At 50.7% G+C, this 16641-nt stretch overlaps 2 protein-coding genes across 5 annotated transcripts; one reads left to right on the top strand and one right to left on the bottom strand.

Annotated features, from left to right (window-relative positions):
* Positions 1–442: 442 nt before the first annotated feature.
* On the bottom strand, positions 443–10774 carry CNR2 (cannabinoid receptor 2). Of its 3 annotated transcripts, XM_068994453.1 has the most exons (4): positions 7826–10774; positions 7115–7720; positions 2712–2936; positions 443–2418 (listed from the first exon to the last, which is right to left on the bottom strand). In XM_068994453.1, exon 4 carries the CDS (start codon positions 2350–2352, stop codon positions 1303–1305), a length of 1050 nt encoding a protein of 349 aa, XP_068850554.1. In that variant the 5' UTR covers positions 2353–2418; positions 2712–2936; positions 7115–7720; positions 7826–10774; the 3' UTR covers positions 443–1302. The 3 variants fall into 3 exon arrangements, with proteins under 3 accessions (XP_068850554.1, XP_068850555.1, XP_068850553.1); XM_068994454.1 differs by lacking the exon at positions 2712–2936; XM_068994452.1 differs by lacking the exons at positions 7115–7720; positions 7826–10774 and having other exon boundaries at positions 652–2418; positions 2712–4179.
* Positions 10775–13129: 2355 nt separating this feature from the next.
* On the top strand, positions 13130–16325 carry PNRC2 (proline rich nuclear receptor coactivator 2). Of its 2 annotated transcripts, none has more exons than XM_068994439.1 (3): positions 13130–13281; positions 14137–14341; positions 14773–16325. In XM_068994439.1, the coding sequence occupies exon 3, from the start codon at positions 14791–14793 to the stop codon at positions 15211–15213; it is 423 nt and encodes a 140-aa protein (XP_068850540.1). In that variant the 5' UTR covers positions 13130–13281; positions 14137–14341; positions 14773–14790; the 3' UTR covers positions 15214–16325. The 2 variants fall into 2 exon arrangements, with proteins under 2 accessions (XP_068850540.1, XP_068850541.1); XM_068994440.1 differs by having other exon boundaries at positions 14140–14341.
* The last annotated feature ends 316 nt before the right edge of the window (positions 16326–16641 follow it).

Consider the following 16641-nt stretch of genomic DNA (forward strand, 5'->3'; position numbering starts at 1 on the left):
TGCCCCGGGGAAGCGCGGAGCGCCCGGAGCGGGAAGGGACGGAGGGTTCCAGCCCAACAACCCCAGCCCGGGCATCCCTGGCAGCGCTGTCCGAACGCTCCTGCAGCTCTGGCAGCCTCGGGGCCGGGACCATTCCCTGGGGAGCCTGGGCAGTGCCCAGCAGCCTCGGGGGGAAGAACCTTTCTCTGAAATCCACCCTAAACCTCCCCTTGGATCCTGCCCGTGGTCACAGAGATTGGAGCTGCCCCTTCACTGCTCTCGGGAGCAGCTGCACACGTTGGTAAGTGTCCCCTCAGTCCCCCTTTCTCCAGACCCTCCCGTGCAGCCGAGACAGGCCCGGGACAGGGCTCCCGAACCTTCCTGGAGGGCTGGGTGCATCCTCTGGGACACAGGGCAGAGTGTAAGGACCTCGTGGCCATGTCCCAGCCGGGATCATCCCTGCTGGAGGTGTTTTGGGAGCTGGCAGGAGCCCAGCTGCTCCAGGTCACTGGTGAAGGGCCCTGTCCCGCTTCACTGTCCATTCAGCTAAAAGTGCCGCTTTTGTGTAATTTGCAATTTTGTAATTTGCAAAAAAAGTTCCTCATGCTCAAAGTATCTGCCCCACTTTGGGCTTAAACTTGTCACCTGGAGGACTTTGTACACCAGGAAAGAAAAGGAATAAAAACCTGGAAAATGGCTTAAATGTTTAATCATATGACATCCAGCTAACACCTGCATGGTTAGGTCAGCTCTCCTGAAACCTCCTGGAAGAAATGTGCTGTCTGCAAGGTCCTTGTCTGCCCCAGCTCTGGCCAAGTCCTTAAACCATAGTGGGAATGTTCCACTGAGGTTGTTAAAGCCCTCCCAGACCATCGAGTCCACCGTGTGCCTGATCCCCACCCTCAGAGCCCAGAGCACGGAGTGCCACATCCAGGCATTCCTTGGATGGGCACTTCAGACCTCCCTGGGCAGCCCCTGCCAAAGCCTGACCACCCTTTCCATGGGGAAATTCCTGCTGATGTCCAACCTGAGCCTCCCCGGGTGGGAGATTATAGAATCACAGAATCATGGATTATCCTGAGTTGGAAGGGACCCACAAGGATCATCAGTCCAACTCCTGTCCCTGCAGAGGACACCCCAACAATCCCAGGCTGTGCCTGAGAGCAAAGTCTGTGCACTTTATGTCCCAGCATCGAAGGGTGACATCAGCAGGAGCTGTCTCCACAGCACTGCTGATCCCTAAGCTCCCATCAGAAAAGAAAAAAAGAGTGATCCAGGCTGTTCCTTCCAGCCTGAGGGCACAGATTTTCCACAGGTGCCTCCCTACACCACGTGCGTGTCCTCGCAGACGGTCTCTATCACAGAGGACTTGTGGGTGCTCTCTGCTTCTGGGCTCTCCTCAGAGGCCTTCAGCTGCCTTCTGAAGTGGGAGAACACCCTCCTCAGGGAGGAGGACAGCTCCTTGCTCCGCAGGGCGTAAATAATGGGGTTCACCATGGAGTTGAGCAGGCAGAGGGTGCTGCAGAAGGCGAACACCTTGCGCAGGTGGTCGCTCAGCCTGGCGAAGATGCTGTAGATCATGAGCACGAGGACGGGGGACCAGCAGAGCGTGAGGACTGCCAGCACCATGACGAGGGTCTTGGCCAGCATCACGTCCATCCTCATCCGGGTGTTTTGCTTCCCTACCTGCGCCTGGTGCTTCTCCATGTAGGCCACGTGCTGGCGAGCCCTCCAGAGCACGTGGGCGTAGGCGTAGATGATGCAGCCCAGCAGGACCACGGTGAAGCAGAGCCAGCCCGACAGGTAATTGTCATCCACAAAGGGGAACAGCTCGGAGCAGGCGGAATCCAGCACGCAGCAGTTCCAGCCCAGCAGGGGCAGGTAAGCGATGGTGGCACAGGTCACCCAGAGCATTGCCAGCGCTGTCCAGGCTCTTTTCCTGGTCATCAGGAGCTTGTATTCCGAGGGCCGGCTGATGGAGATGTAGCGGTCCAGGGCTGTGAGCAGCAGGCTGCTGAGGGAGGCGGAGAAGGACGTGTTCACCCCGCCCAGCTGCAGCAGGAACACTTCCTTGGAGAAACCAGCCTTGTTAAACACGTGGAAGTTAACGAAACTGCAGACAAAGATGATGCTGGCCAGGATGTCAGCCAGGGCCAGGCTACCGATGAAGAGGTAGGAAGGCTTTTTCCTGAGCCCAGGGGAAGAGAAAATCAGGTAGAGCACCAAGGAGTTCTCAAAAACACACATTGTCCCAAAGAGGCCACACAGGATGCCAATGCTTATCTTCTGTGCCTGCGTGCTGAGCACCATGAAGCACTCCATGGTGTTCCCGCTGCACTTGGAGGCGTTTTCAGGTATCCTACAAGTATCCATGGTGGTTACCTGGAGCTAGGAGTTCACAGAGAGCCTTCTGCTTCCTTCTGCCCTTCTTCGGATGCTCTGAAAAAGGGGGAGGTGAAGAGGACTTAACAAGGAATAAATTCAACCCAGACACTTCCCTGCCTTTAGAGAGAAGCAAGCAAAATGAGATCAGCCCACAGAGACCTGCTTTCAGGTCCACAAACCAAATGCTGGAGCCAACTTCCACGCTTTGTTCTGCTGGTTGTTTGGCTGAGACCCATTTACCACAGCCCAGGGGCACCCTGGCTGTACCAGATCTCCCAGGATGGTTCCTCACCACAAGAGGGAAGCAGCAACGCCGAGAATTGTACAAATCCTGGCCCAGCTCTTACCCCTCCTCCAGGATTCACTGCTCAGCGCCAGCAGCGCTGGAAGGGACTGCTCATGGTGACACTGTGCCGTGGGCAGACAGGCCCTGCAGAACAGCCTGTCCCACTGAAGCTGCCCCGAGAGATGGCTTGGATGGAGAAGGATGAGGGATATTGCACTGCCAGGGACTCGGTGCAGCTCATCTGGGAACACAAAGTGCACTCTGAAGGATTTACTCCTCACCAAAGCTGTTGGAACACATAAAATAACAAGACTGGTTTCATTTTTAAGCTTGCCCGTTGCAGCTTTACAAGGCTCACTGCAGTTGTGTTTCCCCCTCCGTCTTCCCTGTGCCTCGGTCAGAGTGATTCAAAGTTAGGTTTAACATTGATATTAGAGTGCAGGTTGGACATACCAATGGGGGCATGCAGGACTGAGACCACCTGAGCCTAAGAACCCCTGTCCATACCCAGGATTAGGTTAATTTTATCAATACTTTCAGCATCAGCAGAGGTGTGATGGAGGTAAATGCCTGATTTTCCCCAGGGTGTGTGCTGAACTGCTCAGTGCATTCTGTGTCAGCAAGAATTGGATTTTTCTCTACACTTCTGCAGCTCAATGCATGTAACCCCCTTCATCTTCAGAACTGGCCCTTCAGGTGTTACTTTCTCCCATTCTTTCTGTGGATTACACTGGTCTTTAAACCAAGTTGTGCTGCCTTGGATCTCAGGGAACAAGGTCATCCTGGACTGGGTTAGAGAAGAGGTGAAGAGGCAGCTGTGGGATACACTAAACCTGCCTGAATTTCAGCAAAATGTGGTGTCCAACCCCATGGAACAGGACCCCCCCTTCCCAAAAGCTTCCAGGATCCCTCATCCAGGCAATGGGATCATGACTTGCTTCTGCTGGAGGAGAGCACTGAGCTGACAGCGCTCCCTTTCCCACAGAACAAACAAGTCACTGTCTCTCCCTCCCCTCGGCTCTCTTGTGAAAGAGGAAATGTTCAAAACACACGAGCCGTGGCCAGGATGTGTGACAGCCTCGGCTTCCTGGGGAGCAGAGCAGGGGCTGGGCTGCTGGGCTGTGGGTTCCAGCCACCTGTGATCCTCCCTCTGTGGTTTCCTCTGCCTGCTGTGTGAAATTCAGCCAAGGCAACAGCTGCTTGTAGAGGTGACAACAGCCAGCACTGCCCAACAAACCTCTGGCTGCGACATCTTAGCAGTGGCACGTGTTTTACACCCAGCCTGGGGACTTCCTTCCCCACTGATCTCCCCCGACACTCATCACTGTTCCTGTGTTTCAGGAGTTGCAAAATACCCCCAATGAGTTGAGATGCTGCCCAGGAGGTGACAGAGAAGGGCCCCAGACACACATTTCACTCCTGCTGCCTGTCAGGGCTGGGACATCGGTGGCTGCAGGGAGTTCAGTGCATGTTACAGGCAGAGCAGGGCAATCCTGATTGGGATTTCTTGGCATTCCAGACTGGAGGAGTCCTGGATTTTTGGCTGACGTGGCTGAGTGTTGCAGCAAGCTGCTCTGCTCTTACATCAGGCTCTGGCATGGGGTAACAGCACAGGACTGGGATGTTGCCCTTGGATCTCAGCGCTCTCACTTCCTGCAGCCCTTCACAGGAACACCACACAGGCAGCAGGAATTACCAGCTGCTCTTATTAAACCTGACAACATCCCTCCCTCTGGAGAGAGATGGATTTAGCAGACAGATGGACTTTTCATATAGCAGGGCTCACCAGGGACCACTGGAGCAGCAACTGCCTCGAGTACCCAAACCTCCCCAGCCAAACCCCAGCATCCAAACCAAGACATCTCTTCATTAAGCAGCCTCCAGCATCACCTTGGCATCCATTACCTGCAGCCAGCATTCCCAGGACCGTCGTAAATCCTCAAACCTGCAGCTGTGTGATATCCAACTAACATCCTTAGGAGCCTGGAAACCACTGAACACCAGGCAAGGGAGCAAAGGCAGCAAAATGCCATCCCTGACATTATGTTGCTTGGGGAGAGAACCTGCTTAAAATGGTAAAATAACTCCTGCCCTGCCTGTCCTGGCCCAGCTCTTGCCAGTAAGTTGAAAAAACTCAGATAAGCCTCAGGTTCAAAACCCTGTGCTGGGCTCACAGCAATCAGCCAGCCCTGACCGTCCCTTCCCACCTCTGTTCTGTCTCAGGCTGAAAGACAAGGACAGATCTCTTTACTCCTTCCTTCTCCTGTGTCCATGAGGGACAGCACAGGGCTTTGCTCCAGCACAAGGTCTCTTCTGAATGAGCATGAAAACACAGGCAGTGCCAAGAGCTCCTCTCCTTGCCCTGCCTGTCCCCCATTTTTTTGGTTTTTTTGGCCACAAAGCTGCTTTTTCCTGCCCTGGGGACATTTTCCTCTTGTCAGATGGGCCCCTGGATTTGTTCATCCATGCCCCCTGCCTCAGCTCCTGGGAAAAGTGCCAGCCCCCATCTGCTTCCTAGGGGAGAGCTGACCTGCAGCATCCTCCATGGGGCAAGTCCCACTTCCAGGGTGGAAATCGCCTTTCCAGGAGCAGCATCTCCACCTCCCTGGGGATTCCAGCTCCAGGCATGGCTGTTCATCTCCCCACAACCAGCCTGGCAAGCCCAGGGAGTCCTGGCCCCACGGGCTGACAGCTCAGCTCAACAAGAAAGAGCCAAGTGGCTTCTGGCACTCCTTGAGATCCAGGAGCTGTGGTACCAAGGGACTGGTTCCCTGGAAGAGCAGCAGCTGAGCTGAGATTCCCTGGGCTTCTGCACAGGATTAACTCTCTGATCACAGCACAACATCTCCTGCCAGCAGGAAGGCCCAGGGTAGGGAATATTTTGCCAAAATAACATGTCCTTGCAATAGAGAACCCCCCCAGCAACAAGAGCAGAGCCCCAGGAAACAACACAGTGAATGAACGAGGAGTGAGTTATTAGGAACAGAATCCAGGTAAGATATTTGGGAATGCAACATATTCCTGATACAGCCTCAATGACTGCAAAGTCTGCCCAGAGCAGCAGAGAAACCTCTCCTCCCATTAGATCTGCTGCGAGCCCACTCACTCCAGCCTAATAACTCCAACTGGCTTCGGGGGAAATTAAATTTACAAATGAAAAAGTCCTTTTCCTTCTCAGTGCCTCGCTGCGATTGATTCCAGCTGTCGGGCTCGCAGTGCCTCGCACGCAGCAGCACCGTTCCTGCTTCCACTTGGGCTGGGTTCTGCATTCACAGAGCCATCACAGCATCCTGCTGATTAAAAAGTTACATACCAGTTCCTTAGATAATGTAAAATTAAATTTTGTGCATTGTGCCTGCAGCACTCTGAAAGTGCTGGTCTTGAATATTTCATGTTCAGAATATCGGAGAGTTTTGAGCTTTACAATATAAGAAAATGTCTCAAATGATCACCTACTATGAACATGTGTGGTGATTTATGCAAAAATTGTCACTAATCCTTGCAAATTTCACTTGCTGAAAAAGCAAGTTATCTTTTGCTTTACAAACATTTTAGTTTATATGTGATTTCTTGTTCGAGTTGCAGAAGTTTTTCCATTATTTTGGAATTAGCTGTTCACCCTGGTTTGTCCTTCTGACCACATTAAATAACACAGAGTGGAATTCCCTCCCTGATGTAAGACCTGTCCGCCTCAAAGGTCACACTGAGGATTATTTGATCCTTTATTATCAGAGCCCAGCTTTGCCCATGTGTGACTGCCTGAGGGGACAGTGTTTGAAACCCAGGACAGGGTGGGTGCAGAGCGGCTGCAAGTGCCAGTCTGGGTACAAAGCAGGGCAAAACAGCTGCTCTCACTCCACCAAAACCATCAAAACACTCAACTCAGCATCACATCCCCACAAGACATTTGGAAATACCTCTGACACAGAGAATCAGGGAATGCTTTGGGTTGGAGGGGACCTTAAAGCCCATCCAGTTCCATCCTTCCACTATCCCAGGTTGCTCCAAGCCCCGTCCAGCCTGGCCTTGGGCACTGCCAGGGATGGGGCAGCCACAGCTGCTCTGGGCACCCTGTGCCAGGGCCTCCCTGTCCTCACAGGGAATTTCTTGTAACTCATTCCCCCTTGTCCTGTCACTCCAGCTCCTGATGAACTGATCCAACACTAACAATTCCCAAAATCAGCTGTAAAGAGTTAACCCACAGCCTGCTATGAAACACTTACCTTTCACCTTCTCCTTAAGAAAGAATTCATCCTAAAAACCAGTTTCCCACCCTCTGTTACACATTGCCTTGCAGTTTATCCCGAATAGCTGATAGTTAATCCCAGGAATCCCTCCATGCAGCAGAGTCTCCCCAGCCTGCCTTGTGTGAGCACCGAGGGCTCTCAGAGACGATGTGCTCCAGTGTGAAAAAAGGACCCTGGGCTGCAGGGTGCTGTGGGTCAGCAAACACAAACCACTCACCTCCCCGCCGATGCTCCGGGGCTTCCCATCCCTCCGGCTCTCAGGGCAGTTCGTGCAGCTGCGGATGGCGCCTGCTTCCCTCTCCTCTCATGGCACTTCTGGTTTCATCTGGGTTTGTTGAACCATTCTGGTTTATTCCCCTGGGTTGGAAATCCACAGTGTGAATCCTTCCTCTGCTTCCTTGCTCTCTGTCACATTCTTTCGGAGAATGTGTGTCGGGTTTTGTTTCCTTCCTCACTTGTCCTCTGGGTGTTGTGTTCTGCTGCCTGCTCGTGCCACATCTACAACCACCCAAACCCTCCAGTTCGCTGAAATAATCCTCCCAGTCCTTCTCATGTCTCCATGTACCTGCACTGTTTGAGGCAAGAGACATTCAGGCTCTCCTCCAGATTTCTCTGGGGACATGGAAAAAGATGGGGAGGAAAAAAGCTAGGAGGCAGATGTGGGAAGATCTGGATGTACCTGGCTGTGCACGGGTCTAAGGGCAAGCTCAGAAATCTGCTGTCTGTGCCTACAGCTCCATGAGCAGCACAAACCTCACCTGTGCCCCTGAATTCCTCTGTACACAGGGTCAGCTAATGCCAGGGGAACAGGGTGATTTTCTCTCTGCAAGTGGAAGGGGAACGGCTTAAGGTTACACAAGTACCCTTCAGTGACACAATCCCCGTGGTCAGGAAGGACCCAGCTTAGAGGCTGTAGTCGCTGCTGTACCTGTTCTCATCCATTCTTCCTCCAGTAACCACTTCCCCCCTCGGCTGGGCAGCAGCTGTCCGGGGCTGGGTTGTACTGGTGCTGCTGAAAAGCAGGGACAGCTGCCGGGTGACACCAGGGACAGTATCTCCGTGTCCGTGGGGAGACGCGAGTTCGCCCCAAATCCCAAAGGAATTGGCCACATTATGCTTGGATGTAGACCATACAAGCTGTAGTGGGGAGCCTTGGAAACAAAGGAAAGACGTGATCCTAAGCCCTTGGATGCACCTTACCCCGCTCTGCCACCCACAGAGCCACCCCACAGCCCCATCCCAGCACCAGTAACGCGATTCTCCAGCTGGGAACTCAACTTTCCCTCCTGCTGGGATTCCAGGTGCCTCATTCGGTGGAATCACGAGCGGTTACTCGCCGTGCTCTCCAAATCCTGCTCTGCCTCCTTCCTCAGGGCTTTGCCAGCAGCCGCCGGAGCTGGCGATGCTCGGGTGCCCTCTCCAGGGAGATCCGCGGCACTCGCGGGGACAGCGGCGGGGGAAGCTTGAGAGAGAGAGGCAGAACTGGGAACGCAGCGCTTCCTCCTGCCCCCCGGCCGGGAAAAGGGGGTTCCCTAATTCTTCCATTCGGGACCTGAGAAATTTTCCTTTGCAGGAAGAGGTACGAGAGTGTAAAGAGCAGGGGAGAAACAGAAAGATACTTTATATTGGTCCCGAGTTCCAAAAGCAGCACCCAGCCCCACATTATTCCCTGCTCTGACACAGCTTCACATCCAGCAGCACCCTGTGAAATATAGACCCAGGGAGAATTGTTGTGTCACAGGAATGGGTGTTATAGGAAAGAAATATTATTTCTTTCTTTATTGCAGCATAGTTAGAAGCTTTTAATTTGACTCTGGTTTATAGCAAAATTGTCCTGCCAGACTAAAGGAAAACCACTACAGCTGATTCCTGTAATGTAAAGGCTTTTTGTTCACCTTGGATTTTTCCCCCTGGCACCAGCTGCAGTCAATCCAGTTGGGAAACAACGCTGCTTTGGGAACACCCCCATACCCAGGGCCAAAGAAATGCTGTGCAGGCAGTGCGGAAAGGGATTGTGAGCCTGGTGTTGCTCAGAGGCAGTGTCTGTGTCTCCAGAGGAGAGTGAAGAGCCTTGGGGCTGTGTTGGGACACAGAACATGTGATGGGACACTCAGACACCCTGCAGCAAGGGTGTCCGTGCTCTGTGGGAGGACAGGGACTTCTCTTTCTCTGACTGTTGTGTTTGCTGGGGCTGAATTTGAAAACTAGGTGGTGCAGACGGAGCTGAGGGTGGGGGCACTGCTCACCTTGATAAGGTGTGACTCAGAGAGCCGCGGTGAGTGACTCTGCTGCACTCCTAGAGAAAATGCTCAGAAAAGAAGCCCAGGTTTACTGCCGTGTCTAGCACAGCGCCTGTGAGCAAACGGGGCTTGTCCAAGCGGTTCTCCTGTGCCCGGACCTGCTGCAGAAACACCTCTGCTGCTCTTGTGGAGGGAGGAGGGTTCCGGTGGAAATGTTTTCCCTGTTGATAGGATGTGAACCAGGCATATGGATTTAAATGGGCTGAAGGTTCCTGCAGGGTTCTGTGACTCAGTTTGAACGGGGAGCTGTTGAGGCAGAAAACAGGGTGTGACTCGGGAGTCGTGCCTGGATGTGTTTGTTTTCCAGAGCAGGGCTTCAGCACAAACCCTTTAAACCCCCCAGGCCCTCGGGCTCAGGGTTTGGATAACTGATCTTTTGGTGTCCGGGCTGGTTTCACTCCTGGTGCTGTTTGCTGGGTGCTGTGCACACCTACACGCACAAATGCAGTGGTGGATGTGATCTCACGCTCACGAGCACTCCTTGGCTCCAGCAGTGCAGAGGAGGGAACTCGTGCTCTGGAGCTGAGGTAACTCAGATACTGGTGGACACCAACTTAATTCATGTCTACAGCTATATCAATATACTTATAAGGAGAGTTAAGCGATTAAAGTCCGTAGTTTTATTGCATTGTTTGGGTTCTTGAGCCTCTTCTCTATTTACCCTGCAGAGGCTCAAATGTCTACTTAGTTCCTGTAGCTCACTGCTGTGAATTTCCTGAGCTTTATCTGATGAACACGGGTCCTCTGCTAGGCAGAATAAAGGATATTCTAAACATTACCGTATACTCAGTGCTTTCATGCAGATTTTAAAGAAAACAAAAGCTTACACGTTTCTCTCATGAGGAAACTTACATTAACAATCTGGTTAATGTTTGGCTCGGGTGGAAACGTCCAACGAGTTTCAAGTGTGTCATGGGGCTCTTGGAGCCACACAAAGTAAACATCTTGGGTTTACTGAAAGTCACCCGCTGCCGGAAACTCGTCACCGCGAAATAAAACTGGGGCAATGGTTCACTATTGATTTAACAAATGAGTCATCCGTGCTGCTGACTTCCTGCAGCATCCACGGTGAGCTGCTCCACTGAAACACTCCAGCAGGAGTACGTGTGTGGTGAGATCCATCTCAGCCACAGCTGGAAGCATCTTAATTTGGGGCTAATGAAGCTCTGGAGGTTTTGTCTTCACTGGGACTTGCTGGTTGTGGTAGTGCCAGCACAGATGGAGCTGCTTCCCTGGGCTGGATTAACATTTGCTGTGAGAGGGAGTGGAGGTGCTGAGTGAAATATAAAGGTGGCTGGGGAAAACCTTGAGTAGCTGTCACCGTGGCAGCAGAAGCATGGTGGGGAGCTGAGGAGGATTTGGGTAATGCAGCTCCCTGGGAACATGAGGAAAGTCGGGATTTACTGCAGTCATCTTTGGACGACCTGGAGGAAGTGGAATAATCCAGACAGAGCAGACACTTGCACAATAGAAAAGCCCTGTCCGTGCTGTGTACAGGTTATGAGAGGGTGTGGTGGAGCTGAGGTCACCGAGTCTGTGGCACAGCAGGGTTGGGTTTGGAAGCGCTGTCCTGTTCCAGCAGCTGCCTCTGGAACTGGGTCTGTAGCACCTAGAGGGCTGCAGGACATGAAGGGTGGGTGCAACACGATCCTGGAGGCAGCTAAAATATCCCAGCCTGCCCACGAGTAACTGAGGTCGATGTAGTGTCACAGGCTTAGGAGCCATAAATCTTACGCTGAGACCTTTGAAAACAAAGAGGGTTCAAAAATTACGATTTGAAGGAGTGAAGTAGCTCCTCTTGAAGGAATCTCGGATGGTGGTGATAAAGGATTGAGACAGAACCTCAGGATTCAGTCAGTGCCGTGTCTTCAGGACATGGTGGGAACTCGAGTGCTTCTGTCTGTGTTGGGGTTACCACACCACTGGGAACATCTCCTTTTCTTACCCTGCAGGAGAGGAAAGCAGCCCAGGGCTTTAACAGCTGAAGGGTGAAACACTGAGAACTTTGCAAGCTGGACTTTGCTGTGTATTTGTCCTTTTGATTTAAAAAATACCCGTCGTGTTCCTGCTCGGCCTCCAAATGACTCAACTTGTTTCAGTGGAACAGTTCCTGCACAAATACAGGACTGGCTTATCACTGACATTTCCTGCTCCTCCAGGCTAAATGTGTCAGCCTGACCCCAAAACCAGCTCTGAAAGACAAGAGGTTGTTTTTTTTGGTTTTTTTTTTAATTATCTCAAAGATAGTGAGGAAAAACAGCCAGACCTTGTGTCATCCTTGATCTGAATTGAAAAGTACACGCTGTTTTGCTCCCCAGACAAGAGAGCACATTTGCAGCCTGCAAAAAATGCTATTTCTTAATCCCACGGACGTGTCCTGGCTTGAAAACATCCACACACTGGGGTGAGATTGTGTTTTAGCAGAAATAAACACACTAGAGATAGAAACAAAGCAAAAATCTGCTGATGTGCATGATAGGAGAGTTGTTTATGAATTCGTGGAATCTCAAGGCTTACAGCTGATACTGCTGTCTTCCATCTAAAGACAAAAAGCTGCTATAAGGACCTCAGCCATTAACATTGTGCCAAGAAATCCAAAGCAAAGGGAGGAAAACAAATTAATTTCAGCTTGCTTTGTGCAAACATACAATAAAGAATAGGAACAAAGGTCTGGGCTCGGGTATGTCAGCCCATCTTGTGTATTAAAACATATGCTGGCTTTTTTTAATAACTGCATGATGGATACAAATTTCTTTTTGGAGTCTTTACCTGGTCCTGGGATGGGTCACAGCCCTGTAACACCACACCAGGAAGGAAAGAGTTTTAAATGTTTTAGGGATAAAGCAGGAATGTGTAATTTTTCCTTTCTGTAGCTAAAAATACAGGGCAACTCAATGAACCCAGGGTCTGTACCTCAAAATAAAAACTCTGAATGTTCATGTGTTGTTTTTAAGTACTGCCCTGACTTGGTGGGGTTGGAACTGAACTAGTTCCTTTCCATTTTCTTTGAAACTTCCTTTTTTTGGCCTTTAATGTGGTGTACAAGGCTCGACAGGTCCCTTATTACACTCTCACATGTGCAAATTTCTTATGTATACCTAATTTTCATTCATTCTACGCATGGTAAAGGCCAAATCTTGAGGGGTTTTTTTTCTTCAAAATGATCCTTTGAGGCAAAATAAGAGAATTTGAATATAAATACAAACCGCAGGCGCTGCCACAGGCTTTGCATACCCACAGTGTTGGTTTAAACCTGGGGAAATACAGGTTTAAACCGAACAAGCTTTTCCCTGTATTTTGACCTGAAACATCCCTCTACGTTATTTTTAATACTTTAAATTTAAACATCAAATAGTTTAACTAAATGCAGGCGTGGAGAATGAGCTCAACAAACCCAAGACCCTCCATTTGACATCAGAACGCTGCGGGGATCTCTGGGGGGCTGGATTTTACTCTTTGTTCGCTGAATCCCCTCTCTCGACGCCCCTAGCACAGCCAGGTGTTTTGTGCGGTTTTTTTTTTTTTTTTTTTTGTTAATTATTTTACCTCTTTGAAGCCCCCAGCGGCAGCTGGCGCGGGCGTTCCCCACTTTTTTTTGTTGTGCTAATTCGCGGGCGGGGCGGGGCTGGCAGCGTGTCCGGGGGGCTGTGCAGAGGGGCCGGGGGAACCTGCGGGCGGTGCCGGGCAGCGGGGCCGGGCCGGGCGGGACAAAGAGCGGCGGCCGCTCCCGCGCTGCCCTTCGTGAGGGGATTCAAATGGCGGCCCCGCCCCGCCCGCGCGCCGCGGCCGCTCTGCCCCGGGCCCGCCTGGCAACAGGCGGGGCTTGGCTCCCATTGGCGGAGCGGGCGAGCGGCGCGCTCCCATTGGCTGCGGCCGCGCGGCCCTGCGGAGGGGGGAGGAGGGAGACGGTGTTAAACGGCGCAGGACGCGGCCGCCATTTTGTGAGGGAGAGCGAGGGGCGGTGCGGAGTGGAGGGAGCTTTGGGGACCGGGGTCGGGCAGTGACGGTGGAGCAGCGCGGAGTCGGTTCTTGAAGGGCCGTGTGTGTGTCCGTGCGTGTGGGCGAGCGGAGCGGACAGAAGTCGGTAAGGGCGGAGCGGTGCGGGAAGGAGCGGGCGCAGCTGCCGCCATGTTGTGCTCCGTTGTTGGGGACGGGGGGTGGCGGGTCCCGGCTGCCCCCGGGGGTCGGTGAGAGAAGAAGGGAGAAAGGAAGGAGGCGAACAAGCTCCGGTCGACGGTAGCAGACGGCAGCTGGGCCGGTGACGTTATCCCGGCTTTTGGTTTCAGTCCAAACAAGGCGGAAGCTGGAAATGGAGATGGGCGGCTCCTCTGGAGCTGTGGGAGGGATGGGCAGGGGGCTCCTGAGTTTGGAGAGTGAGAGGAGCCGAAACAGATTGGAGTGCGTCATGGTCAAAATCTTAGAGGTCCCAGGAAAAGACGAGCCATGAGCAAAACAGGAAATTAGCGTAAGAGTTATTAAGGAATTACGTGGGTAATGAAGGTGAAAGAAACAGCTGACAGATGACAAATGGAGCTCTGCGGTGGCTGGGGAAGGGTTTGGACACTGTGGGCAGTTGCTGTATTGGACCCAGTTCCCAAAGTATTTCCTATTGTAGTTTACTTTTTCCCTACTAAAACCAAAGGGATAAAGTTCTTGCTTGCCTAAAATGCTTTTTAAGACAGAGCACGATAAAAAAAAGTTGTTGCTTGGGAAATGCTAAGTCTGATGGTGAACTTTATGTACGTAGAGAAAAAATAATGCTGTGTTTTTTGGGGTGAGGTGTTGGGGTTTTGTTTGTAGCATGTTGTCATCTTTAACAAATAAAGAGACACAGCCGACTCTGAATTCTGTGAATTATTTCCGCTTGCCTTTCTTTCCACCCCAAATTGAAACAATTGTTTCCTTAATCTGAATTCAAATTTCTTTCTCGTTTCTGCAGCAGGACTTCTCCCTTGGAGCTTCTGTGCCGAGAATCCGATGTTGGGCTCGGCTCCCTGGCTGAAGACAGCAGGTCAGCCCATGAAAACTTCTATTCCCAGCCAAAGGAAGGAGTCCAGCACAAGGCAGTACCTGTTCTTTCAGGCTTGGAAGCAAGAAAGGGGGCAAGAATTGGAGAGTGTGGAATCGGAGAAGACCACTGAGAGGTAAATGGGGGTGGGAGAGGAAAATACATCGCAAGAGGAAAGTGCTGAGTACCCTGTGCTGCTGTCTGGGTGTCGGCTTTGGCAGTTGAATTACAATCTGTTCCACTTGAGGTGGTTTCAGTTCACTTTGGGTTTATCACTTACCAGGAAGTCTGGGGAGTGCCTTTATCAATGCAAACTTTGCCCAGTTCTTAGGTGTTAACAGGCTGAATTTAAATGTCTCCAGCACTCAATACTGACTGATTAAATCTGGCTCTGCATTTTCTGAGCACCATTTTGTCCTCCAGTTACACCTTTCCTGAGGAGAGAAGTGGCTTGTTTAGAGCAAGTTTTGGTTAGACTGATTTTTGTCCCTTTGCAATCGAAACATTCTCTGAAATACTTTGTTTAAGAGTAATGAAGACTTATCTGGACTCTTCTTGTTTTTACAGGTGACATTTAAGTTGAAGATGGGTGGTGGAGAAAGATACAACATTCCCATTCCCCAGTCTAGAAATACCACCAAGAACCATCAACAACTTAAAAACAGGCAGAAGAACAAAGACCAGAATTCTCAGATGAAAACCTGTGTGAAGAAGGAAAGAGGCCACGGATGCAGCTCCTCTCCTGGTGCATGGCAGGCCATGCAGAAAGGGGGGAAGAACAACGTTCACTTCCCCAAGAATCCCAATTGGAATCCTGCTCTATCCAATTGCAACCTGTTGTTCACCCCTCAGAGCAACCAGAACTATGCTGGGGCCAAGTTCAGCGAGCCACCCTCCCCAAGTGTTCTGCCTAAGCCACCAAGCCACTGGGTACCTGTTTCTTTTAAACCTTCTGATAAAGAAATAATGACATTTCAGCTCAAAACCTTACTGAAAGTCCAGGCCTGAGATGTAACTTGTGTGATTTTCAGAAGCGATTTTGATTGACAGGGTTTCAAATTTTGAGCATTGCTACTCCCAGCTCCAGCTGCACAGGTGTGCAGGACCAGGTGTTCTTGCTGCATGTAGTTAGTCACTTGGAGAGGGGTGCAAGTTTACATTCCCCTCAATCTTTTACCTCAAAAGTTCAGTGCTGTGTCCACCTCACTGTGAAATAGTTATTTTCTCAAAAATCAGTCAAATCCTGAGCAGTCACCATTTATTGCATTTAAGAATAAATGGGACTGTGTTCCAGAATTGGAATTGTGACTTTGAATTGTTAGAAAACCAGCTTTTACCTAACTTAATGCAGCATGAACTGAAAATTACGCACTGAAAACTTCAGTCAGGTTATTTGCTGCTTTTCAGACTGGTGTAAGATGTGCTAAACACTCTGCAGAGCAGAAACTTCACCTGGGCACCAGGGGAGGCGCAGCTGATTCTCTCACCTGTCCCTGTGAGCTTTAGTGGCACTCCTGCAGCGGTGGGTGAGCGTTTCAAGCCCGTGACTCCCATCGGGAATGTTCTGAAGGGGTGTGGAAGAACTCCTCAGGCAGATTGATAAAGCCTCTCCAGCTGTGATTCCCGGGAACCTCCATGAGTGCCAACTAAAGACCTTGCATCAGGTGACTGCCAAAAATCCCCCCCCAAATCCTTTGTATGCCCACTGCACTGAGGAGTTCTAAATCACATTTTTGTACCAGTTTTTATAAAATAGGTGGAGTAGTTCCTTAGTCTGATCTTAAATGGGTTCCCCTGTAACAATTAATAGTTGGGGGCAAGTGTTAGATGCTCTCACAGGGAAAACAGAGCCATGTAAATACATGTAAAACATTGTAGCATATGTAAATTTCTGCTGGGCTTTCCTGCACAGAAGTATTTTTAGTACAAAACTGCTGAATGTAAGATGACCATGTTGAGTACGTGGCCTGGTTTTAAAAAATGTTATTTTGTTTAAAAAAAAAATTAAAAAAAAAAAAGACAGTTGTGGCTGTGCCCTTGCACTTCACATGCAGTGAATATGCACATTGTATTTGGTTGTAATCTCTTTTTTTTTTAAAGTAAAATCAGTGCAAAAGAGGCTTATTTAGATTTTTTTTTTAATTAAAGAAAAAAACCTTAAAAAAAAAAAGCTGCTGGAGCTTCAAATCCTCCTGTTGTGAATGTGTAGGAGAGGTGTGTGTTCAGTGATGACAAAAACCTGAAATGTTCCAAATCAAGTGTTTCACAAGAAATGCAAATGCCTGGGTTTGGGTGCTCCATAAGCCTGAAGGATTGTAATCATTCTGTGTTTCTGAAATGCATCGATGCTCTGTGACACGATGTTTTGTTCAGTCTTTGCTGAAATCCCTCGGCACAGGGCCAGGGCAGGTGGCTCCTGTGCTGTCACCCTCCAGC

The sequence above is a fragment of the Aphelocoma coerulescens genome, chromosome 23 (genome assembly GCF_041296385.1).
Source record: "Aphelocoma coerulescens isolate FSJ_1873_10779 chromosome 23, UR_Acoe_1.0, whole genome shotgun sequence".
Lineage (NCBI taxonomy): Eukaryota > Metazoa > Chordata > Aves > Passeriformes > Corvidae > Aphelocoma > Aphelocoma coerulescens.

Excerpts from the sequence above, each read along its gene's own strand:
- CNR2 (XM_068994454.1), bottom strand. The coding sequence starts at position 2,352 with ATGGATACTTGTAGGATACCTGAAAACGCCTCCAAGTGCAGCGGGAAC.
- PNRC2 (XM_068994439.1), top strand. The coding sequence starts at position 14,791 with ATGGGTGGTGGAGAAAGATACAACATTCCCATTCCCCAGTCTAGAAAT.